At 37.3% G+C, this 25,182-nt stretch overlaps 1 protein-coding gene across 5 annotated transcripts; it reads left to right on the forward strand.

Moving 5' to 3' along the window:
- Positions 1-1,172: 1,172 nt before the first annotated feature.
- TMEM19 (transmembrane protein 19) lies at positions 1,173-23,732 on the forward strand. Of its 5 annotated transcripts, none has more exons than XM_057377865.1 (8): positions 1,173-1,463; positions 7,249-7,294; positions 10,142-10,295; positions 15,713-15,826; positions 17,249-17,386; positions 17,672-17,926; positions 18,989-19,198; positions 21,876-23,732. In XM_057377865.1, exons 3-8 carry the CDS (start codon positions 10,166-10,168, stop codon positions 22,037-22,039), a joined length of 1,011 nt encoding a protein of 336 aa, XP_057233848.1. In that variant the 5' UTR covers positions 1,173-1,463; positions 7,249-7,294; positions 10,142-10,165; the 3' UTR covers positions 22,040-23,732. The 5 variants fall into 5 exon arrangements, with proteins under 5 accessions (XP_057233848.1, XP_057233857.1, XP_057233831.1 ...); XM_057377874.1 differs by having other exon boundaries at positions 10,145-10,295; XM_057377848.1 differs by lacking the exons at positions 1,173-1,463; positions 7,249-7,294 and adding an exon at positions 9,838-9,910.
- Positions 23,733-25,182: the final 1,450 nt, after the last annotated feature.

The following is a 25,182-nucleotide window of genomic DNA, read 5'->3' on the forward strand; positions in this document are numbered from 1 at the left end:
TTATTATCAAAATCTTCTCTYTTAGTTTACTGGTTGTTTCAGTTCCCCTATTGAAAAGTGCTTTCAGAGGGGAGACACGTTGCAGGAATCTCCTTGTGTTAGTCAGTAGGAGGACAGTGACACCCATAGGCTCAAACTGATTTCTATATATGCAAATAGAAGTCAAGAAAGAAAAGAGAAAGAGTTCTTGAGCATCATGCCATTAACCATTTCGCAAAAGTTTCAGTAGCTTATGTCAGTCAGCAGCTACTAGTGGCCTGATTATTGTACAGAAAACTTTTCATTACTGATTATATTTGGATGTGAGCATTTTCTAGTACAATTCTAAAATCAGTTTTCAAGGAATTCAGAAACTCTGTGTGGCAAATCTGACTCTGGAAGAGTTCTTGAGTTTCTTGTTTTCACAGCCTTTGACAAAAGTTCTTTTGGGTTTGAATCTTTGGAGGGAGGTAAAAAACAGCTCCAGCATGCCTAAGGCATGCACCTAAATCAGTGTCCGACATAAGAGAAATTAAACATATAAGATGAATTCCAGATAGTTGGACATTTTACAATTGTAAGTTTCAAATAATTAGCATAAAAGCAGGTTGGTGACGTCTCAAGACAAGAGTGAAAAATATATTTTCAAAAAATCCTGATCCATTCTAAAATAATCATGGACATTAAATATGTTTCATGGACATTAAATATGTTCACTTTTTATTTGTTTATTCGGATTTCTTCTGAGATTTTCTTTGAATCCTAGTCATTCTCATTTCTGCATCCACATTAACAAATACCAATGTTGTAAAAAAAAAAAAATGTACCAAGAGTTGGCAGCTGGGACGTAACTCCTGTTGTTATAGTGATGTTCTAGACTTCACAAAACTGAAGTATTTCATATGTGGAAAAGTAGAGCAACAAGTTTTGTTTATATTTGTAATGACAAAGGCATAAATAAGGCATAAATGCAGATTTGTTTCACAGATTAGGACGGTGCTTTTCCCCTCCSTCCTCAGCTTGTCAAAACTTCTTTCTTCAGAGATTGAAGCAGTGATGCTATTTTAGTGTGTTGTGAATAGTGACAGGGTGTTCTGGGACTTCAATACCAATTTGTGACACTGGGTGGATCTCTGAAGTCAGGAGAACAAGAAAATAAATAATAAATCTTTAATTGACACTTTTGGCGTGAGAAGAGTAGATTGAGCTCCACCCTGTTCGTTGGCATCTTGATTTCTCCATTTTTAATCTGCTTCGTGACAGAATAATTTCACGTGACATCACTTTACTGTTGTTGACTGACAGAAAGGGAATAAATTATCACGGCAAAGCAGTAGAAGAGGCAGTGCAATATTCTTTCTGATGAGAAACTTCAGTTGCTGAAAACATTGGGATTCTGCAATTCTTTGTCATAGGACTTACATTCATCTTACTTTTTACTTTTTCTGCACCAGTTTTGCTGAATCAGGACTGAAGAGAAAAAGGTAAGGGATTTTTCTGCTTAACTTTGGAACAMTTTATAGCCACCTCTTTTAGGTAAAACTTTCCATCTTTACTCTAGTTTTAGATTTCCAAGATGTTTTCACATTTCATACTTAATTATCCAGTTTCTAAACTGAAAAAGTCTTCAGTTCCTTAGCAGTGTTTGAATTTGGATCTGTGAGTATTTGCCTTAGGAGAATCAGGAACAAAATTCTGTAGCGCCAAAATCAAAGTATTGTATTTGCATGAGTAAATGTATTGATTTAGTAAGTATTCAAATATAGAAAATTTGTTCTTTATTAAAAAGTTTATTTCCCAAAATCCAGTTTCTTGGTCACAGAGTGTTTGCTACTTTTGTCTACCTGCAAAATGCAGCTAAATCTGTAGTGCATTTGTCAAGTACATTGTCTTGTAATATTTATCTCTCCAAGGAAATAATATTTGTCTGGGTTAACAGAAAACTAAGCATCTGCCCACATATACAACATCTAGTTTTTCAGATACAACCTTCCAAATACAAATTTACAATCTACAGTAAATCTAAGAATTATGAGTTTTAGTTTTGATTATAAACATAATAATGCTGCACTGTAAGAAAAATAATTCCCTTCAAAAACACTAGACACCACTGCTGTCCTTAGTRGTTTTAATGCTGCTGAAGTGTAGGGTCTTCTGTATCATGAGACCAAATCAGTGCAAGTTTTCTAGATTGTATGAAATGTGGAAGATTCCATTGTGCTGTGTATTTGAATTTGCATTCATTCCACAGCTGGATATTTCTCTGGATATTCCCCTCATGAACTTGCTTTACAACTTCTTTGGTACTTTAACAGGTAACCASTGAAGAATGATTTTATAATTTTTATTTTATAGGATCCAGAGACTCTACTTAGGACTCAAGGCAATGTTTACAAAAGAGGTGGCTATAAAGTGTTCCAAAGTTAAGCAGAAAATGTTTAATAAAATGTTTGATATGATGTTTCACTCTCTGTAAAACAAAAACGGCAGATCATCCAGTTTTATGTTGCTGTTAAGTTTTTCATGTGATGTGGAACAGGGGTTTACCAATATTACTTCCCTTCCTTAAACTTTGCCCATTTGTGGGTTTTTTTTTTTAACTTCTTATAATTAACTGGTATAGAAATGCAAAGCACTTGTTGCTAATTCAGAGAGACACAATATGCTCAGTATTTAAGCTATGTCTTCATAGCTGRTGCTCCTGCCTCTAATCTGTATATAACACCCAGCCATAATGCAACGCTAATAGTGCTTTTATTCGGTTTAAAATTCAGAGTAATTTTGATACTTCACTTTCAACTATTCCATGTTTTCAGTAACATAAAAAAGTGAAATAAGGTTGAAGGTAATTTAAGAGGCATTTTACATGCTTTAGGACATTTTATATAATGGATTATGAATTTAAACTAAGAAATATAACTGCAGAAAAGAGGCCTGACAGCTACTTTTCTATACTTCCCTAGTCAGAACTGAATTAATCACATATGCCGTAACCTCTATTATGCTTCCAGTCTTAATCAACTGAAACAAACATAAATGAGGACTACACTTGATAGCGGATGAAGTGATGGTACCTGTATTTCTCCTATCAGAACTACCAGGAGTCCCTCGGTATTCATCCTGTGGTTTCATTCATGCATAAGATAGTGTTGCTATCATCTGCCTTGAGTTTTTGGGTCAATCTTCATGYGATATCACCACATCTTCCCTGACTTGCATGGTACAGCCACTAAGGGTTCATGCCAGAATCCATGAAGACTGGTTACGAAAGCATYCCACCCTCTTTGCATGAAAAAGGCAGAGAACTGGAGTCCCTGTAGTTTGGAGCAACCAAAAGCAATGTTGGCAAAAGGCAGTGAGGAAGATACAAAGTCATATCTTGATGACTGGAGACCCGACAGCAGAAACACTATCACCCTTTGCCATGTAATGTGTACATCTTGTAATATGGACATCCCCTAGAAAAGCCATTAGTCTGCTGGTTGGAATAGTCAGTTAAAAATAGTAAATCAAATTTCCATCCTTGTTCTGCTTAGTTCTGACAAGTAAAGACTGGTAAACATYGGTCTTCTGCGTGCCCGGGATGGGGCGGGGGGAAGGTTGGCAAGCCTGTAAGAATCCAGGCTTGGTCAGTAATAACCTGGAGGCAATTTGTTTTTATTAAGACTTTATTCCATATCTAGATTTAGCTTTGGTTGGCCCCCCTTCTCTCCCTCCTCTCTTACAAATTATTTTAAGCACAAKGAAAGTTAGTCATCTTAAATTTTCAGCAGTATTTACCAGAATTGTCTATTGAACATCCTGAAAAGTAAATGTAACATAGTTCTTTTGCTGATGATCTGTCCTGGTTTAGGGTGGGATAGAGTTAGTTTCTTGTTGGTAGCTGGTACATTGCTGTGTTTTGGATTCAGTATGAGAATAATGTTGGTAACACCCTGGTATTTTGGTTGTTGCTAAGTTGTGTTTATCCAAGGACTTTCTTGGTCTCATGCTCTATCAGTGAGGAGGTACATACCAAAAAACAAACAAAAAAAAAGAAACAAAACAACTGAGAGGGAGAATAGCTGGGACAGGTTACCTGAACTGGSAAAAGGGATATTCCACACTATAGACTGTCATGCCCTGTGTATGAACACAGAGAAGTACCTGGAAGAGGGGCTAATTGGGGTTCAGAGATGGCATCTGGCATCAGTCAGCAGATGGTGAGCAATTGTTTTGTACATCACTTGATTTTCCTTTTTATTGTTTATTATTATTTATTATTTATTTATTATCCATTATTAYTACTTACTATTATAATTTTACTTCAATTATTAAACTGTTCTCTTCTCCACCTACAAGTTTTGCTTTTGATTCTCCCCCCCATTCCACCAGCATAGGGAGGAGGTAAGTGAGCAACTGCATGATTTTTAGTTGCCTGTTGGATTTAAACCACTCTAGACTTTAAAATCTAGCTATGACCTTTGTGGGAAAAAGATATATGTACATAGTTCCATCACTGCTTCTCAGTCTGCCTAAACAAGTTAAACTGCTGATTTGAATCATTAGGTATGATTACATCTGTTTGCTGTGGCAGATGTGGAGGACCTGAGTTTTCATAGGATAAAAATGTATGTAACAATGATTCTGAATCTTTTAAGTTATCTCAATCTAAAAGCCAGCCAATCCTGTTCCTTGCTAATAGCTATTATTCTTTCGGCATAGACTATGCTCTACATCATAAAACAAAGATGCAGCTTTGATGCCAGTCAGTGGTACCCTCTGTGCCCTGTCTCCTCTCCTGACGTCCAGGGCAGTGAGCTTGTTGTGCACKTTCCTCACTGCCCTAAGTATCTTGAAAGCCACCATTCCATGGTCACTGACAGCCAAAGCTGCCCTTGAGCTTCACGTGTCCCACCAGCCCCTCCTTGTTGGTGAGAACAAGGCCCAGCAAAGCACCTCTCCTTGTTGGCTTCAGTGTCACTTGGAGAAAGAGGTTATCATCATACTTCACACACTTCAGGAGCCTCCTGTGTTGCTTATGGCCTGCTGTGTTGCTTATGGCCTGTTGTCCTTCCAATAGATATTGTTATGGTTGGAGTCCGTCATGAAGGTGAGGTCTTGAGAATATGAGGTCACTCCTGTCTCTGAAGAGATGCATCCTTCTGATATGTCTGAGAGTCTGCATCCTTTCATTCCAACACCCCACTCACCGTGTCTCCATGACTGCAGTAAGATTGTAGCCCAGCAGGCAAGTGCACATCTCTAACTCCTGTTGTTTATTCCCCATGCTGTGTGCATTTGCAGAGAGCCATTTAAGTTGGATACCCCCCCCAATGAAGCCAACTCACTGGAGTGGCTGGAATTCCTTTGTGCTGATCTTCAGCTGCTCTCCCTCTAACCTATTGTTGCCTAAAATCAGAAGAAAAGCTTTCCAAACAATATTAGAATTGATAACATAAAGTGCATAATTGATAACATAAAGTGCAGTCTTTTAATGAAAGCTTTCAGATGCACAGATTATCCCTATGCACACATGCAGCATCAAATTTTCACAATTTTTATAGGTTTAACTAATTAGTTTATCTAGTAAGTATATATATATATACCAGGTTGCCCTGGTAGCCCACCCTTGGACCTGCCCCACTGGAATCCCTCCAAGGGTTTCTCAGCTCTATACCTTGTTATGTCTCCCAGGTGCTGGTGCAAAACCAGATGTCATTGCTAGAAATTCTTTTCTTTGAAAATAAGACCRAACAGCACTGTAAGAACGTGACAATGTATGAGAAAGGGTAACTACTGTTCTGAAGTGTAAGAAACTGCTAGAAACTATACAGCTATATRTTAAAAATCTACAAAGCTACAAATATATAAAAAAAGTTAAAAATCTTTAGCCATCACTGTGATCCCTCTCCGGGTTCTGGGCATCTGTTGCGGGGGCACTGGCATCCAACCAGTGGGACTGGGAYGGAAGGAGATTCCCTTCCCCTCACAGCTTTAGTTTAAAGCCTCTTTACCATCTTGGCAAGTCTATGACTGATGATGGTCATTCCTTGTGCATAGCCCTTTTAGATCTTTACCTGCCTTACTTACTCTTCCCCAATACTGAACTACCCATTGCTGAATCCTTTATTTTTCATTACCTTTTACATTCTAGTTTAATCCTTTAACTTTCCTCCTGTGTAAAATGAAAATATACTAGAGGTATCAGAAGCCTGAACATGTGCTACTTTCCATATGTTGGCTCTTTCYTGAAGTACTTGATAAATTAGAAAAACACAATATAAACACATAGTAAAAAGATAAGTATTACATTTTTGTAATAAATGACTAGAAAAGGGACAATTAGGCTACTATGAAAAAAAATAATTAGTGTTATTGTCCTTGGGTGAACTCATTTAACATAAAGCTAAAGCCTACCCACACATATTTAATAAATTTAATACTTAAAGCTTCCTTCTAGGTTCTCTTTTTGGTGAGCCATTTCCTTTATAATGCACCACCCAAATCCTGGTATAAAGAGTTTTGCTACAGTGTTAAGCACTGAAATTTTTAACTGCCTCAAAAATGTTAGGGATTCATCTGTGTAGCAACTCCTTTGGTATGAAAATTACTGTTTGCAATTTGGTTGGTATTTTCACAGGCAACTACTAATAATGAATGCTCTACTTAAGATGAATATTTATCTGCAATATTACTTTTCCCTTCCTGCAGTACAACTTTTTCCCTTTGGTTTTCTGTAACTATCTAAAGACACTATTAGCATAAAATTTTACAGTCTTATGTTGTCTTTTCGAAGAGTATGACTRTTACTCAAGGCCCTTGTGAACAGCTACACTTTTAACACAATGTTAACAATGTTTACAGATGTTTAATTTCATGTATTGAACAATATTTTGTCTTCAATCAGTTTTTGGTTATTGAGAAGACTAGATTAACAATGGAGAATAAAATATGTTTAAATTAATGTTTAACCTTCAAGCTATATTATTYATAATGTATTCTATAAAGCACAAATATGAATAATGTTTTAAGCACTGAAGAGAAATTGAAAGTACTATCTCAGATATACCAAAAAAACCAGGAAGTCTACTTCTAAAATCTTCATGAAAATTTTGAAATGTTATGCAGTATTATGGCAAATCTACTAAATTCCTAGGAAAAGAATGAATGTAAAAGATTTATTAACATGCTATGTACAGTAACATTCTATTATCTTCCTTTTGTCATGCTATTTTTAATCATCTCACATTCCTGCCTCTTATTAAATCGTATTATTTTTTCTTCTAGACTCTGAACTGGCCGTGCTTTGCATCCTATACATTTAGGTTAAAAGGTAAAAAGAAACTCTTCTTCTAAATATTGGACAGCTTATAATTCTACTTTTTTTTTTTTTTTTAATTTAAGCTTCTCAGATTTTTCTTATTCCAAATATGAATTTGGATGGGAAAATGTGGGGAAAAGCTTTCAGGTCTATTTGTCTTAAAAAACTGTTACTTGCTATTTTTTAAATTCTCAAGCTTATCGCTATTATTAGATGTGAATAAGGAATGGGGGTTTATAAGTAAAAATTGATTCTAAAAATTATGTATTGCATGTATTAAATATACATAATACTCTTTTGACTGATTTTGACTGATGGCTTTTTAAATACATTAATTCTGAATTCACAAAATTGTGAGCATACAGATGATAATTTAAATTTTTTTAAACCCCAGCTTTTACCCATTAAAAGTGTTGTTGTTATTTTTATTGTTGTTACAGAACCTAGTAAAAAACAAGAGCAAGATCTAGAAAACAGGACTTTAAACACAATATGTGGGCCAATTATAGTAACTGTTGAAGACATTACTTTCAAAACTATAGCTACTTCTTCCAGCTTCTAAATGTAGAAAGAAGTCTAATTTTGTCTTCATTTCTTTCTTGTTTCCTAATCTTGTAAGTACACAGGAAAATTTGTTGGCAATCAGCAATTCTGGAAGAGGAATGTATGAAGCCACATTTAATAAAAGTCTCAACTGAAAAAGGAGTCAAAGCCAACATTATTCATGCTCTGGTTGTTAGACATTTCCTGACCAGAACCACCTTTCTCACACCAGGGGTGGAGAGCTKTTCTATGTTTTGCTTTTCTTGCTCAGGTAAACCCCACCAGTATCTGCACCTTTGGCTTTAAGCCAAACACAAGGTCTCTAGATAAACCAGTCCAATAGTCTGGTATGTCCCTAAATCAGCACCAAGTGCTACTTCACATGGCATGGGATCTATGAAAAATGCTGAAGGATCCTTTATAGCTCCACAAACCTGCTTCCTCTTCATGCCAGCTTGGTGTTATCATTAATCACAGTCCCACAGTTTTACAGAACCACGGAACAGCCAGGGCTGTATGACTTCTGCAGGAACATTTGTTCCTCTACCAGAAAATCCCATATCTGTCTTTTACAGTTTAGAAAACAAAAAGTAAGCAATAAATTAAATATCACATTTTATTACAGTTAAGGATGTATTTGAATAAGTACRTGTATGGGAGTTGATCATACCAGAACAAGCAGCTGCTTGTTCAGCTGCCAGTTTAAGTACRGTTGATCTTGTTCTGGCTGAAAATCTCAGCTCCTTAGATTTTGGCAGAAGCACATAAGCAGTGTCACATCACCATTATTCTTGAAAGGTGTCCTGTTCTTGCAAAGCAGCCCAGCTACTGAGCCCCTGATTGTTAAATCTCCAATTCAGAACTCAGATGGAGGTTTAATGAAAATTTGGGAGGTAAGAAGGAAGACTAGACATACCAAAGTCAGTATTTCTACATTAGTATTATTGTTTTAGGTATCTCTCAGTTGAGATAAGTTTTGGGCGTTACCAGTCTGTTACCAATAAATATAGCAGAAAATAAGATAAATCTTTGTCTAAGGCACCTGTTCCAAATTTTGGCTTTAGTTGCCTGCAGAAAATACGAAGTAAACACCCAAGTGTTAACTTTAACCTCTGGAACAAGTCTGCCTTCTTCTGCTAAGAAATTCTGAAAGAATTCACAACATGGACTATGTTCACACCCCAATAGAAACCTACTCCACATGCTGAATGAAAAATAATAGAACATACCTCAAAAATAAATGGATGCCACAAGCCAGAAATAGTCTTAAATTCAGTAAGGAAATTACCATCCCTTAAATTAGGATTGTTCACTTTAATTGTCTAGCTTTAAAACTACTTGTTGTATATCAAAGATCTTCTACATTTTTTAACTGTTTTTTTTTCGCATTACTCTGCCTCTCACTGAATACTTAAATAAATATTCTTTTTTGCTGCTGCTGCTACAAGTCCGTGAGAAAAAAAAACACCTGAGGTTATAGATGTTCATGAGGTGACTCATCTGTACAGTATTTGTGAACTTGAAGGTTTTGGTCTACCTTCCACTGAACAAATGCTGAATACATAAATGCTACTTCATCATTATCTCCTGTGAAGTCCATCCCATAGCTAATGTTAGGTTATTTACAACTCGAGTATTTTGGGAGTAATTGTTACATGCCCAAGAAAAGCCACCAGGCAGGTTTGCCATGTTTTCATCCCAAGTCAGCTTTACGAAACATTTCAAGTCTTYTTCTTCTGCTGTTAATAAACTTCGAAGTGCTCCAACAAGTTTCAAACCTCATCCATCATTTGTATCACTAATTATCCACAGCCGTCATGCCTTTCTCAGGCGTGTCGCTCCTGGTTTTATTTCACAAACTGGCTCTACGCTGGCACACTGCCGGAGGGACGCTGCCCCATCCCAGCCCCACAGCGATCCATGAGCGCGCCCCGGTGAGCGGCTCCGGCGCAGCGCCCCCTGGCGGCGGGCAGGCGCAGCGCAGCGCAGCGCAGCACACCGGCGGGCCCGCGCGGCGGCCGGCGGAGCATGCGCAGGGAGGCCGCGGGGCGGGATGGTGGCGGCGCCGGCGGCCCGGGGGAGCAGGTCGGTGACGGGCCGGGCGGTGCGAGCGCCTCCGGCCACCCAGCGCCGCGCAGCCCGGGCTGGGGTGGCCGCAGCAGCCTCTCCATGAGCGCCTCGGTGCCTTCCTCGGGCAGCGCCCCGGGGGCGGTGCGGGCCAGGCCCGSCCGCGGCTCCGGCCAGGCTGGAGGAGGAGGAAGAGAGGGAGGTGGTGGCGGTGGTGTCGCTGATGCCCTGCGCCTTGTGTTTTCCCAGCAGGTGTTCTCCTTCTGGTTTCCCATGTCCTATTACCAGGAGGATTTCTTCCGAGAATACCTCAAGATGATGGCGAATATGGTCATCCTGAACTTGCTCATTTGTATTTCACTGGCGTTCTGGATCGTGTCCATGACTGCAAGTACTTACTACGGTGAGTCCAAAGGCCGGGGAGAGGCTGGCATGGCACGGCCAGGGGCGAACGTTCCCCTCCGGCCCCTCCCGGCAGGCGGCGAAAAATGGGAAGAGGGGTATGCACAGCCCCTTCCTTAGTCAGTAGAGCCGGTAACCTCACACCTCACTAAGCGATAGTGGTTTAGAGGGTACTGACAGCCGCTTCCTTCCAGCTCCGCCCGGGGATAGCGTAGAATTTTAAATGCTGATATCCTTTGCGATTTCTTTCCCTGAAAGAAAGCAAGTAAAGAAAAATTGAACTGATTGAACTGACAGAGGCCTTTGTATATCAGGGAAAGTACGTGACAGCATGTGAGGAATGTGCCAGGCTTAAAAGCTGTTTTAGGAATCAACATCTGCAACATGCAGAACAAGGCGTGCAAGAGAGAATTCCTTAGTCGAGGAACAGAGAGACGGTAAATGATTTAAGAAGATAGASATGTATGCCTGCAGCGGCTGGCATAGGTGTGTAGTCAGCTCTGCATTCTGCTCAGATGTCTCAGGCTGGCTGTGACTTAGTTGYGAGTAGCTGCAGGGACACAAGTCCTCCCTGCCATTGTGGTCAGTCCCTCTCTCCCTCCCTGTGGTCTGGCATTTTGGCTCTAGAACCTTTTTTGCAGCAGTGTGCGAATGTAGCAGTACTGCCTGTGGTATCAGTTTAAGCTTAGAAGAATTTAACTGCTTCTCTAAGACAGGTAAAGATTTGTCCTTGAAACCCCAGCCAGTCTGATGCGGGAAGAACTCTGGGGTCATTGCAGTGTTGCTGAGAGTGCCTTGGGATGCAGTATGAACATCTTCAAGTGCCCAATGCCACTCTGGATCCAGAAGGAGCTATAATAAATATCCCACCAGTATAAGCTGACTTTTGTAGAGACAGTTGTGTGTCTCTGCCCCTTGTTTTTGAGTGCTTCAGGTTTTTGGATGGGGTATTAATTCTGATACATTACACAGCATTAAATCTGTGTTGGCTGGACACTTTTACTTTGGCTTGCAATGRGATTCCAGGCATGTAGAAGATAGGCAGAAGCAGGCTTCACAACCAGGCTTTATTTGTGTCATTTATAGCCACCCAAGTTGGAGTTAAACATGCAACTTCATTCATGTATGTCTGTTCTCTAAAGGTACAGCTTTTCTGGCAATTAGGGTATTCTAGTCCCTGCTATCTAATGTGAGCAGGAATTTACAGCATAGCATGGAGATCTGGTATCAGGTGAATCAGGGTAGGGACTGATGGAAAGGAGACTATAGACAAATCCTCCTTTTTGGAGGATTTCCATGCTTATGGAACAAGAACATAAAACTTCTGTTCATTTGCCTGAGACTGTGGAAAGACCTTGGCTTTTCAAGGCGGTCTTGAGGAATGAAGCATATAGTAGTTAACGGGCTTAACAATTCGACCCATAAAAGTGGTGAAATTCACAGTCCTTAACTTAAATATAAGAATACATCAAATATGCTTTTATTAATTTACAGTTTATAGTAATGCTTAAGTGTCCAACAGTGGGCCAGAAATTAGTTAAGCCACCCTTCCAGAGTGTCAAAGAACACATTCATTGTTTTGTTATAGATTCTATCATACTCTTAATTTCTTACATTTAGTAATAATTTAATACATATACTTTTCTCCTCTACAAGGAAATCCAAAAAGGTTMGTTTAAAATGACCTTAAAGAGATGAAAATTCTATTTGTTAGCCAAGGAAAAGGAACTTTTTGTGTTCCAGTGCTGCTCAAACTCAACACCAATAGCTGCCTTTGTGATAAGCAATACCAGGCTACAGCACTGGAGGGCCTTTTATACACAGCCCGTGCTTGCCTTCTGAATTTCTGACTCAGCCATGCGCTGCAAGACTCCCTTGCTCACCTACTATAGCTGTGGAGCTTTTCAGTACACTGAAGGGAAGTTTTTGTCMTGTGAATCTTTGCATTGTAGTAAGTGTTTTATTGTGATTTCATAGACATTTTGTCCTGCTTTGCAGCAGGGAGCCCGTGTTTGYGCAAAGGTTGGGGTACTGCTGATATAAAAGTTGTTGTGGAAAACCATTATGTTTGTCTTTCCAGCAAGACAAGCCTCTGTGCCTCTATGAAACCATTCTTTCACAAGATTGAGACTTAGTTTAATGCAAGATTTGTGATGTCTTGTGTAGCATGTGATGATTTGTATAGCAGATGTAATAAATAACTTCTCAAGGTTTTAATTTTTTTTTCTTTTATTTCAAAACCTATGTTAACTATTGGCTTTAGCTTGTGGATTTTCAGACAAAAGCTGTCACTTGAAATCTTGCCAAGATAGTCATCAGCTCAAAGTATGTTTTAAAGAGCCTTACATCAAGGTCAGAAGAAGTGGCTGATGAGCCATGGCTGATGTTTCGTAAAGTGGTCACACTACTTTCATCCAGTGGATTGTCTTGCTTGACTTTTTTTGGCAGTGRAATTCTGTCACAGTAAGTTGTGTAGTTCAGGATATAATTATTTGCTTTCTTGTGTCTGAGATGACAAATATGGAAGACTTAAATTGTAGTATTAAGGAACAATTTCAGACATTTAAATTTCAGTGTTCTGCACAATGTATTTTTGGCATCTTTTGCAATGAAATTTGTGTATTCCAATTTAAAGTCAAAATGAGGTGATAGAATATAGAATTTCTGAGACTCTTACTGCTGAAGCAGTAAATTCCTAAATCGGTTTTATGATTAAAATAACATATTTTTAACTGGACAGTAACAGCTCCTTTACTCTTCTTTTATTTAGTGAGTGTTCTGGAATTTTAGAAGGAAACAAATATGTTTAGGACATACATGACTAGTTCTTTATGGAATAGTGTGGAGTTATAACTGCTGAGTAAGGTATTATTTTCCTGTTCTTCATCTTGTTCAAATTCAGATTGTAGTGACTTGGAAAAGCTTATTAGAAGGCACTGTAGATATTAAGATAAGAAAATAACTTGTTTTTTTAATTGAGCTACTTTAGTTTGTGAAAGTAAACATTCTGTTTGAAAGTTGTTCAACTAGTCTGTTTTGGTGGTTTAAGCATTCAAATTTAAAAATGGTTAATGAAGAATACCATTAAAAGTAGTCATTGTGAAACAAGTTTTGGGTTTGATTATAAGTTGGCTTTATTTTCTGTATAATGAGGAGGATAGTAGGTGGGCCATTTGTGCATGGATTTGAATACTAGACCTGAAATAATTTATTTCTCTTTAGTTYCCAAAGAGAAATATACTTCTCAAATACAGAAGATTTGATTAGTGGAATTGCTTTCATATGAAAGTAAGAATTTAATAGATTTAAACCATGCATTGCATTGCAAACACTGCCTCTGTAAGAATACCAATAATCCACAGTCAGGCATTTGAATGACAATAGCTCGGGAAGATTAGTTCAATGAAATTACATTTACCAGTAAACAAAATGAAGAGTATCATTGTATCTCAACTAGGTACTTAAATATATGACAGAATAGCTAAGTTTTCCAAACTAGAATAAAAAGTGTAAGTGACATTAAAGTTACGGAAACACAGCCATTAGGTATTTTGTCTGCATGCAGACATGCTCTCTCCTCATAGACTTGAAGCTACTTCTGGAACCTTCTGTCATCCACGTAGCAGCAGTCCTTAACATACTGTGACATTGTCTTTGATGGCATGGACAAGAAAGTGATAGTATTAGGGACATCCTAGAAATAAATGGGAATGGATGATAAAAAAAAGAGCTGAAGACATTTGTTTTGTCTCATGGGCAACAGCTACCAAGCTAAAGCTTTTTGTGAATAAGAATGACTTTTCCTGAAAACACTGCTATTTGTCATGGTTTGAAAAACAAGTTAAAGTTTCCAATATAATTGTACTAATTTTCCTTCTCTTATAATGTTAAAAAACATTGTCTATTAGTGACCACAGACAGTGTTGTTAGTTCCTTTATTGTTGACATTTTCTGAAACTTCATCACCATTAGTAATAATCATCATCACCATCACCTGTTCCTACAGTTAGCAGCAAATTAATACTTGATATATGAGTGTCACCGTTTGAAAGACAGGTATTTGCTAATGAAGGCAGGGACCCCCCTTGGAGTGGTGGCTATGACCCCCTTCCCTCCGAATTATTACAGCTTTGAAAAAAATCACGGGCTTTCAGGCAGGAATATGGGTAAAAAAGGAGTAACAGTCTTTACTAATATATATATATAAAACAAGATGAAACAAGTAGCAATAACAATGCAACAACAGCGCAGTCCAAACCTAGTGACAGCCTTATGGAAACAGTCTCCTTCTTGGCAAGATTACAGTTTGGTTGGCAGCGGCGCCGCTGGCCCCCGGCTGAGCAGGGAGGGCACGATGGCTCCTCAGAGATGCAGGGGACGTGGTGGTGCRRATCCCGGCTGGCTCAGATCTCCCGCGGCTGGGAWAATCATACAAGATGGCAGAGGTGGATGAAGAAAAGTTTTCTCTGCAAAACTCACAGCGGAAAAACGCCGGTGCTCTTCTGGACAGGAAGAAATCCAGGACAGCAAAAGAGACGAGCAGGAATCCCGCGGACGCGAGACGGGAATGGAGCAGAGTTCACCCTCCTGAAGCTGGAGTCCTAGCAARCCACCGCCGAGCAAAAGCACGGGGCGCCAGCAGGAAAAAAAMMCCCCTCTCTCTCCCAAACTGCGAGAAAAAAAAACCAAAACCCACTCSCCAATCCCCACCCCACCACACAAAAGCTGTCTCCCCATTWAGGGTGTGCCCATAGGTGTCATTGTCTCTTCAATCGCCCGGCCATTAACAAAACAGCTCGGCCATCAAGGTATCCCAGCAACAAATGGGGRAAGAAAAAAAAATTCCAAAGTGAACAAAAAGAGAGGAATTTAAACCCACAACAATGAGCAAAACTCTTTCACTAATTTAGTTACTTGAAGTTGCTTTGCAGTCTCTTTACAYGAGAGCAATGTTAATGTTTTGTTAACTGGAATTTTACATAACACAACTGAAGCTGAACTCTACATACTTTATTATAACTGTGTGTTTGGAGTTTCTTTGTAAAATCTGAACTTACCTGTTCTATACAAATCAGGTTTCAGATGGTCTTAGCATTTCAAATGTTAGTTTTTGAAGTTCATAAATCCTGTTTAGAATGGAAAATATCACCATATTTATTTCTTGGCCCATTTTACTATTTTTGTTCATTAAATACATTTTCTCTTTCCTTTGAGAGCTGAATAGAGGAATGGAGTGGATAATTGCAGATATTTTGGTGTTCTATTCATAAGGATATCTCTTTTCTGAAGGGTAAAATGTTTTAATCTCTATTGAGATCAAAATTCAAGTATATGCTAGGAAATAATGACTTTTCAGACATGAAGACATTGAAAAAGCTTTATGAGGATCATTCGTAATCATGTTTTTTGATTTATCAGGTAATTTACGACCCATTTCTCCATGGCGCTGGCTTTTTTCAGTATTGGTTCCACTAATTATTGCTACACAGGGTTTCAAAAAGAAGAGTCTTGATCACAGTGGTGCATTAGGAGGTATGTTTTCTCTGATACTTAAGATAAAAATTTAGTAAGCTAAATTAAGCTCCTTTTTATTGTTTGTAAATTAAGACTACCTAGATCTTTATTATAAAGTATAAATGTAGGCATACATACCCTGAATTCATACTGGTTCTTCTCATGTCCATTTAAACAGTCAAGTTAATCCTGTGCTGCTGTTTGTAAATTATTAATATTACTCTATTTGTATAAACCTAGAAGATTCTTTCAAATATCAGTTCAGTCTACAGTTAAATCTCATAGTTTGGTTTAACATATAGAGGGATTTACAGAGATACCAAGAAATGGCAGAAGTAGTGGTAAAGAAATACCCTAAAATGATCATGTCAGCAGCTTTCCTGCCTGGTAGGAAATAAGTTAGGAGAACATGGTTCTCCTTTCTGTAATAGAAGCAGTTCTAGGTATTTTTTGGCCTGGCAGAAAGAAGAAAACGTAATCTGTACTTCACTAAAAACAAATCCCTGTTTCTACACAGCTTTTCTTGACCACATGATAAAAAGCCCAGTATAGTGTACAATAGTATTTATTGAAATTTGATGTAATGTTTCTGGATGAGGCAATTCACCCTTGTCTTGTGACATTGTCTGACTGGATGTTCAGTGGAGTGAATCAGGGCTTCAAATCCTTCCTTCATTTCTCTCATTATGCGAATCTTTTTCTGTCTATGAGTTAAGGGGAGCACTTTTTAAACTGACAAAACTCTTTTTGTCTTCTGTGTACCTACCTCTTAWCAGCTCTGCTATCCAGCTTATACTGGCATTTGCTCTTAAATGCAGCCATTTTTCTTTCAGTCCTTTAGAATTGTAATCTCATGGTGAGGAATGAAATTAGGCCTCTGTGGAAGGAAACATACAATGAATCACATTAAGGAACTACATACTTAAGAAAATTACAGAAATAAAAAGGTGGAATATAAATCAGAAATTAAGAAAGAAAAGGAAGAACAGAATAGAGAAGTAGCATCTGCTAAGATTTAGAGGATGGTTTTATGGGTTATCTTAGAGGCCTTGGATGTGGGATTTGATACCCAAACTGATGATAAACTTGCTGATAGAGGCAGAGACACAGTTATATATCTACTATATCATATATATTATAATATTTTTCAGGCAGAGTACTTAAATTTCATTTATATATTTTTTGGATGCTAGGGGTTTTATTGCTCTTTTATTTTTTGCACATTATTACTGATTTGTGGCAGAAGAAGGTCTTAAAAATCACATGCTTCAGCAGTTGTAATAAAATTAGCAATTTGGCAATAGAATCTCTTATTGCATGATTGTCTTAGATTTATCAGGAAGGTAGTCTTTATATTCAGAAAATTTGGAATACTTAATTGCTTTGCAAAGCAACTACTGTTACATGAAGCAACTTTCTATACCTCTTTTTTCTTCATAGGACTGGTGGTTGGATTTATCCTTACAGTTGCAAATTACAGTTTCTTCTCTTCTTTGTTTGTATTTTTTGTTACTTCTTCAAAACTTACTAAGTGGAAAAAAGATATAAAGAAGCAAATAGATTCAGAGTATAAAGAAGGTAAGCCAAAATACTTTCATTCTTTCAGATACTGCACATTTTTGCTCCTTTCAAAGGGTCAAATGAAATGTAAGATCTAGAATAGAGAGCACTGATGTGACTCCCCTCCACCCTGTCCTTGTGAATATTAAGCCACTTCGCTTTTGTTTCTGTTCTGTTTAATAAATTGCTATACAGTTTCTGTTTAGAATATGTGTCTTTTAAAATTTAGCTTTATATGTGTGTATTTTAGTTTTGCCTCATGATGTTGCCTGAAATTACTAAAATTGATTTTTTATACTTCAGGTGGACAGAGGAATTGGGTTCAGGTATTCTGTAATGGTGGTGTTCCTACTGAGCTGGCTCTCTTATACATGATAGAAAATGGACCAGGTGAAATTCCTATTGACTTTTCAAAGGAATACACAGCATCATGGATGTGCTTATCCCTTTTGGGAGCTTTGGCATGCTCTGCTGGTGATACATGGGCTTCAGAGATTGGCAGTGTTATGAGTAGAAGCAAACCAAGATTGATAACAACTTGGGAACAGGTTCCAGTAGGTAAGGTGTTACCACTTCTACATGTTCTTAATATTTTGTTAATCTGTTTTGAATTACACATCCAACTTGAAAAGTTCCAAGAAAGATTAAGAAAAAGAAATACCAGAAATCTGGGATTAGAAAAGGTTACCAGGAGTGCATTCTCTGAAATGGAATATACTCAATTGTGTTTCTTCTGCATCTTGTTGATATCCATGAACATAACATCCACAGAGCTAAAATCATTCTGAATGCTGTCACTTCTAAACTCTGACAATATTAAAAGTGATTATATTGCTTATATGAAGAATACAAGTTATCAACTGATTTTTTTCAGACCTTGTTTTAATCAGTAGAATACATATATATTCAACACAGACACTACAGAAAATTAACTTCTTAACAAATCACTGGTTTCCTATAATATTCTACTACAGATGAATAAAGTGAACTTTCTGTCTGTCAGATGTTGTCTCCATGGTGGGTRTCATTGCTGCCTTAAAGCAGTGTGCCTTTTTTCAGTCTTTCTGGCTCCAATGAGAAGTACGGATCTTSTTGAACAGGATTTAACTGCATGGGAATTTTTTTATTTATAAATTTTCTTCAGATTTTTATTCAATGAGCTGTCAAACATCTTCTGTCTATGGATTTGGATCTTTTATTTTTAAATGTGTTGGTGAAGTATCTCTTGGTATACTACTTYTGAAAGAGGGCATTGCTTTAATAATGTGCACATCTCACAGTTATTGAGCAAATCTCTTCTTTTGTTAGCCCATCATCACCTAGAGTAGACAAATACCAGGTGACACTGAGARGTGTGCTGTCTAGTTTTATTTAATTTAATGCTGGTGAGTATTTCTAGGGAACTAACCCTACAGACAGGAAAGGAGTAGTAACAGGCTGTAATGGTACAGGTTAAGCTCTCAGCAGCATAATGGGAATTACAGAAAGCTGCAGTAGCAGAGCCTTGTGAATACAAGGGGAGAAGATCTTTATGAACAGTTTTGATTTAATGTAAAACATTTCAATTAATACAAGTCATTAAAACCAGTTTTTTAATCAGCTTYATTTTGTTTGATTTAGGTACTAATGGAGCAGTTACTTTCGTGGGCTTGTTCTCAAGTTTGCTTGGGGGCATGGCAGTAGGTATAGCCTACTTCATAACACAACTAATTTTTGTGACTGATCTGGAAATATCTGCTCCACAATGGCCCATTATTGTGTTTGGTGCAGCAGCTGGCCTACTGGGATCAATTGTTGATTCATATTTGGGAGCTACTATGCAATACAGTGGTAAGAGTCTTCGTTTTTTACTTTTTTCCCCCACCTCTCCTAATGTAACCTAAAATTGTACTTGAATTTCAAGAAAGGCTGAGGACTTGATTTTTAAACAGAAAAAATACAAAAATAGCAGCATAAAGGACAGAGGGAGCAAAAGTGATGGAAATTAACATGAAAAGGAGCAAGGGCAGTTGATCTTTTTCCACATTTTGATTTGTTTATTGGAGTTTACTGCCTTGTTGATGACTGAGACCAGAGACATCCAACAAGCTTCATTGGGAGAAGCAATTTCTGCAATTTCCTTGTATGCATTTTCTTATAATGACATTTTATAAGAGAAAATGTCAGCTTAACTTTATCTATGTATTTGGATTAAGTTGTCACTGCAGAAGCTCCATTCCTAGCTCTGAAGTCTTAACAATAGTCTCAGCTTTAAGAATTAAGGAAGAAAATGTGAACAATTCCAGGAAAATGTGAACAATAGTTTCCCTTCTGTTTTTTTTACCACTTAATAGAACACTGTTTCCCATAACTTGAGCTTATCACAAACTAGCTGTGACTTAAATAAAAAGACTGCATCTATTTCTTTAAAAAAATGGTGGCTGGCTGAATCTAAATTATTTCAGTGTTAACTCATTGCCCTGAATGATCATTGCTAGTGAATAAATGTTACAGACAACCTTTAAGCTAAGTTGTAAACTTATTGTATGTTTCAAAATTGTTTTGAAACCATATCTAACGCTGTTGAGTTTAAAAGCTTGTTTACAGAGAAACGTAAGTTTCTACATTTCATTGTTGTTCAGCTTACCAGTTGGAAGTCAAGGTGTGAATATGCAGATGAACTGCTTGAGAGACACTGCTTGACAAATCCTTTATAATTACAGTGAGAACTACAGACTGTTGTTGATGCTCTGGATTTGGATATAGAGCATTTTTTTAATGCTCTATTCCTTGTAATTCCATGAAAGTGCACAATACAGTGGAATATTTCCATTTGATGAATTTTTAGATATTTCTGTCCTGAACAGGAAACACTTAAGCATTCAGATAATGTTTCAATCTCATAATGAGGCAGATGCATTAAGAAAATGGAGTAAACTTAGCTAATGCACTTGCATTTATCAGCATCTATTTATACTTCATATATTTTTTCCATGCTCAGCWACTTACTTTTTTAGCTGCAGCAGGGACAGTATGCAAGTTTCACAGGTTCTTTTGCAAATTCATAAGCGCTGCTGGAGTTTGTATACTATATTATACACTTGCATACTGTGGTATATATGTGATGTGATACAGGCAAAACTGTGCTGCTCATGTGATGCATGCTCTCAGGTTTTGCATCCCTCCTTTAACTCACTTTTTCATTCCCTCTTCAATGTGAACTCAGAATGAATACTCTAATCTCTGCAGCATCTYGAAAAGCAATAGATATGGCAGTGGGAATAAAGAATCATGTCCTTTTTTGTTGAAAACAGTATGCTGCTACTGTTAATTCCTTCTGTCAGTGTTTTTTTCTTTGGTAATATTCGTAGATTTGGTGTATCTAGTAGCCTCTGATACCCACTGTTTCTGAAGTCTGCCCTTCTTGCACATTTATTAACTAAAACTTCGAATAGCTGTGCAGAATAAGATTCAGATTTGCTCATGTTATCAGTCTGTACCTATTCTGTAAATAACAAAGCTAATAGAAGGACTTACTTTACCTACTTGTTTATGCTCTGAGTCTACACTTCATGTACAATTAAGGGATATTAGAAATATAATGGTGGGGGGGTTAAGTTTTGTCTGAGGTGCAGAATTTTTTTGGTAATAAAGCAGCAGCATTATTTGATATTTCCAGGGTTTGAGTGTTGACAGATAGTCAAATCCAAGAAGAAAAAAAAAAGGTTAATATAAAATATACTTATTTGGTTGGAATGTTCCAACCTTAAATGTGTGCTTATGCACGTACCCAGTTATACTTTACTACAGAGTTAAAATCAAGTGTTTTAAAATTGTGTGTTTTTATCAGTATATAGAATGGTGCAGCTGGACGAAACATAGGATAATGATGTGCCTACAGTAATAGCTAATGAAGCACAATACGAAAGTATTGATAATACAGAGGCAGAGCAAGAAATTACCTAAGTACTACAGAAAAAAAGTCCAGCTGCTGGTAGTATGAAATTGCTGTATAAATAGAATTTATAAATTCAGCCTTTAAGGAGGAGCTTGTTTTCTGTCAGGTCAAGTAATAATGTTTCCATAATTTCCCTTTTAAAACAAATACATCTTTTTGACAGAGAATATGTTGTTAATAAGTTGTTTCTGTTCAAGACAGCACCCATTGCTTTAGAATGACTTCTGGAACAGCTTTTTCCTCTTCTGATTTAGCATATTTCATTCCTTTCTTTGCTGTGAAACTATATAAAGAGAGAATTAGATTTGACAGAAGTGTAACTTCTCAAAAGAAGTAATTTCTAATCTAAAGAAATATAACTTTTACCTCATGAATGAGGTATGCACTTATTCCTCATTCTTTGAAGTTTTAAATTAAACTGACTGTTATTTAGTTTAGTCTGATGATGTCTTCTTACAGAGATTTAACACCATAATAGTGAAATAAATTTAGGAAGGTGTATATAGTTAGTTGCTAAATTTYTCTTCATCTTGGTTGGCTTTGTAAAATGAAGTTTTTATCTTTTCCCAGGTTTTGACCAGACAATTGGCATGGTTGTTAACCACCAAACAAAAGACTCCAAACACATATCTGGAAAACCTATATTAGACAACAATGCAGTAAATCTTTTTTCTTCTGTAATCATTGCTTTGGTGCTTCCAGGCATGGCATGGTTTTTCTGGCCAAGGGGTTGAAATGGTTTAAGGTTTTCTGCATGTCATTCATTTACGTTCAGTCTTGCTCAGAGACTCCAAAGAGTTCTATTTGAACTCTGTTTAAGAGAGGGATGTGAAACTTTCAGAGAACCAAAGGACTTTCCATCTCAACTCTAAGGCTGTAAACCTCGTGTGGCAATCTGCATCCCTCAGGAAGGTGCTTTGTCAATAACACTCTTGCTGCTCCTCAGATGTAGGACTTTGCCAAGTGAGGTSAAGCACTTGCTTCATTTATCCTCCATTTATGGAGCTGGAGTGCTGGTGTCTGTTCTCTCCAGTCTCCAGCATCTGGAAGAGGCTGGAAATAGAAGTCTAATCCACATCAATCAGTGTGATGGAGTATTGTGGCTGTTATCCAAACGAAACACAAAGTATACTGCAGCTCTCTATAGGCAATGGTAAAAGGAACTGGGTGAATTTTGCTATTTCCCATTACCTACAGTATGGAAGGGCTTTTGGACGTACTTAGGTGGGGAAGAGAGAATTCAGCTTTGCTGCCTAGTCTGTATCCTGATACTATCTCCACTTCCCTGAGAAAAGGGTTGGTAAAAATGATGCCATATGCATAACATCTGAAGCAAAAATCTAAATTTAAAGTAGAAACTCACCAGCTGTTCCATCAAGAATAATAATTTTTTCTGTGCTTTTTTGACATCTTTATTTTGAAACTAATGATATTTGTGAAGATTTGTTAGTACTGTGGTACTTATCAAATAATATTAAATTAAAGACGACAGTTGTGAATTCCCATTAATCTCTTTAGAAACAGAAACTTTTTTTCTATGAGCATAGAATTGTTCCGTAAGGTTTGGCATTCTGACCAAACTATACTCCTGGGTTATTTCTCAACAGTGGAAATGTTACGTGTTTTATTTGGGGCTTCTACTCAGAGATGATGGCCTCACAGCCAAAGAAGCTACAGAGGTTATCCTTGTAGCAAATGGGGGAAGTCACACTTATAAACCATTTAAAAATAGAAATTTAATTTTTGATTCTCAGGCTCCTATATTAGGTAATTCTGTCTTCCATCATTCATTTATAAAAGCCGTGGAAGTAATTTAGCCAGCACAGATTATATTTAAACTTTAGAGATTAACGTCATTATAACCTCTCACTGTTGACATTCAGAAGCATGGGCCCATACTTTTAACTTATAAAAAAGTTTTTTCTTTAATTGTTAGAGATAGCTGAATATTTTGTATTGAATATCTGTGKTTTTTACAAATGTCTTGTATATATTGCCTGTCTTAATTCACTTGAATTGTTTATTATGTTGCCTTTTATGGGAATATTAAAAGATTTAAACATCTTCCATACTGATTTTAGTCTTGAAATCTAGTCTACCTAAATCTGGAATTCATCACAGGAACTAGTTCATTGTGTTACCCAATTATAAAGGTAAGGTTTCAAAGTAGTAAAAGCTTTCTGAAAAGAATAAATTGTGTAGCTGCTCCATGTCTGTTCCTGTGGAAGGGCACAAAATTATAAAGTAATGCACTTAAACTGTTGCAATAAATGCTTGGAAATTTTATGCACTGTTTGGATTTATGCTGCTTCTAAATAAACACTGTATTAGTTGTCTTTTAAGATTTTGTGGAAACTGTTGTGGTTTCTAGAATTGAGCATGATAATTTTTTTTCAAATAAATGCCTTATTTTTATTTTGTTCTGTTTCCTGAAGTGAAGTATACTTTCAACCACTGAAGTGGACACAGTCAGCTTTTTCACTATTTAACATTGGTTCATGTGAAAACCAGCTTACCACATTGAGAAGATATCTGATTTCATATTCATAGCAGCATGAAATGCTTTGATCTGTGATCATATGAATGAATGTGATGTGACTGTACTCCTGTAGTTAGCATCTTCAAAGGCCATTATTTTGGATTTTTTATTTGTCATGTCTTAGTGATGACACTCGGGTTGCTTTTGAAATTTCCACTCGTAAGTTTCCAGTGTATGGAAAGCTCTGAGCACTCTTGAACTCCAAAAAGGACAGTGCTAACTCTAGGTAAATKGAGTATAGCTTATGCAAATATTGTTGCATTTAACTACTTAGTAGCTGTAAACTGACAAGCTTTGGGAGAAGGTGGAGGGGGAAGTGGGGGATACAGGGAAGAAGTTGCAGAATGTGACAAACTGCCTGTATCAGTTCCTGGGCTGAGAAGGCGGCAGACAGAGATACCTCCTGTCCAAGTGCTTCTTGGAGAGACAGAAAATTCAGGAAGCAAAAYAGGAAAGGGATAAAAAGAGTTAAGAGAAAATCAGGAAGTTGGTAGATTTGAAATTGTGAAATAGGTTACTACAGTTAACCAATTCAGTTCTATTCTTTAAACWCTTGAATTATTCTTTAACTTCAGAACAATYGGTACCCTTAGTATACACGTCTGTCACTGATTTACCATTCACAATGAAGTGGCATCAATATTTCCACAGTGCCAAGGTGATACACCGAAAACTTTTTAATTGAAGTGGTTACAATTGTGAATTACAGGTCCTTGTGCTTGGTTTGATTGGTAGATATCAGCAGACTTGATATTCAATTGATATTCAGCAGRCTTGACTTTTTCTGACAATAAAGTGTGAAACATCATGAAATACTGTTGGTATTTTACAGAACCAACTTAGGCACTATTCACGTTACCCTCTGTTAAGACTGGGCATCTCAGATTTGTAAGTAGGATTCTTTTCCCCTGCATTTCCCAGCAGTGCTTGTCCCCACTCAGCCTTTTCTTTGCATTTCGTTATCTCGCATTTTAAATTGCCATTAAGTTGCTTTTCTTCAAGCAGGAGTTAACCTGTCATACAAGAAATTTATTCCCTTAAAGCTTTGTAGGTATGTTACCATCTCTGCTTCTGGCTATTGCCATAACTGGATAATAATTTTCAATTTAAATACTACTTCTGTTGCGGGATAGGGTGCAGCTCTGGGATACAATTACGGGGTTGTTGTAAAGCACAARTCAAGAGAAGGTACATTAATTCACTCAGGCTATGTGGATCCCTGCAGTGCTCCCAAGCCTGTAGTCACCCTCAGTAAATATTAATGCCAATACCAAATGAGGATGAATACAGAAATCTGGAAGCAAAACTGCTGAGCAAATGGCAGCTTGTATTTGGGTA

Source organism: Malurus melanocephalus, unplaced genomic scaffold (genome assembly GCF_030028575.1).
Source record: "Malurus melanocephalus ecotype Western Australia unplaced genomic scaffold, MMel_1.1 scaffold_10, whole genome shotgun sequence".
Lineage (NCBI taxonomy): Eukaryota > Metazoa > Chordata > Aves > Passeriformes > Maluridae > Malurus > Malurus melanocephalus.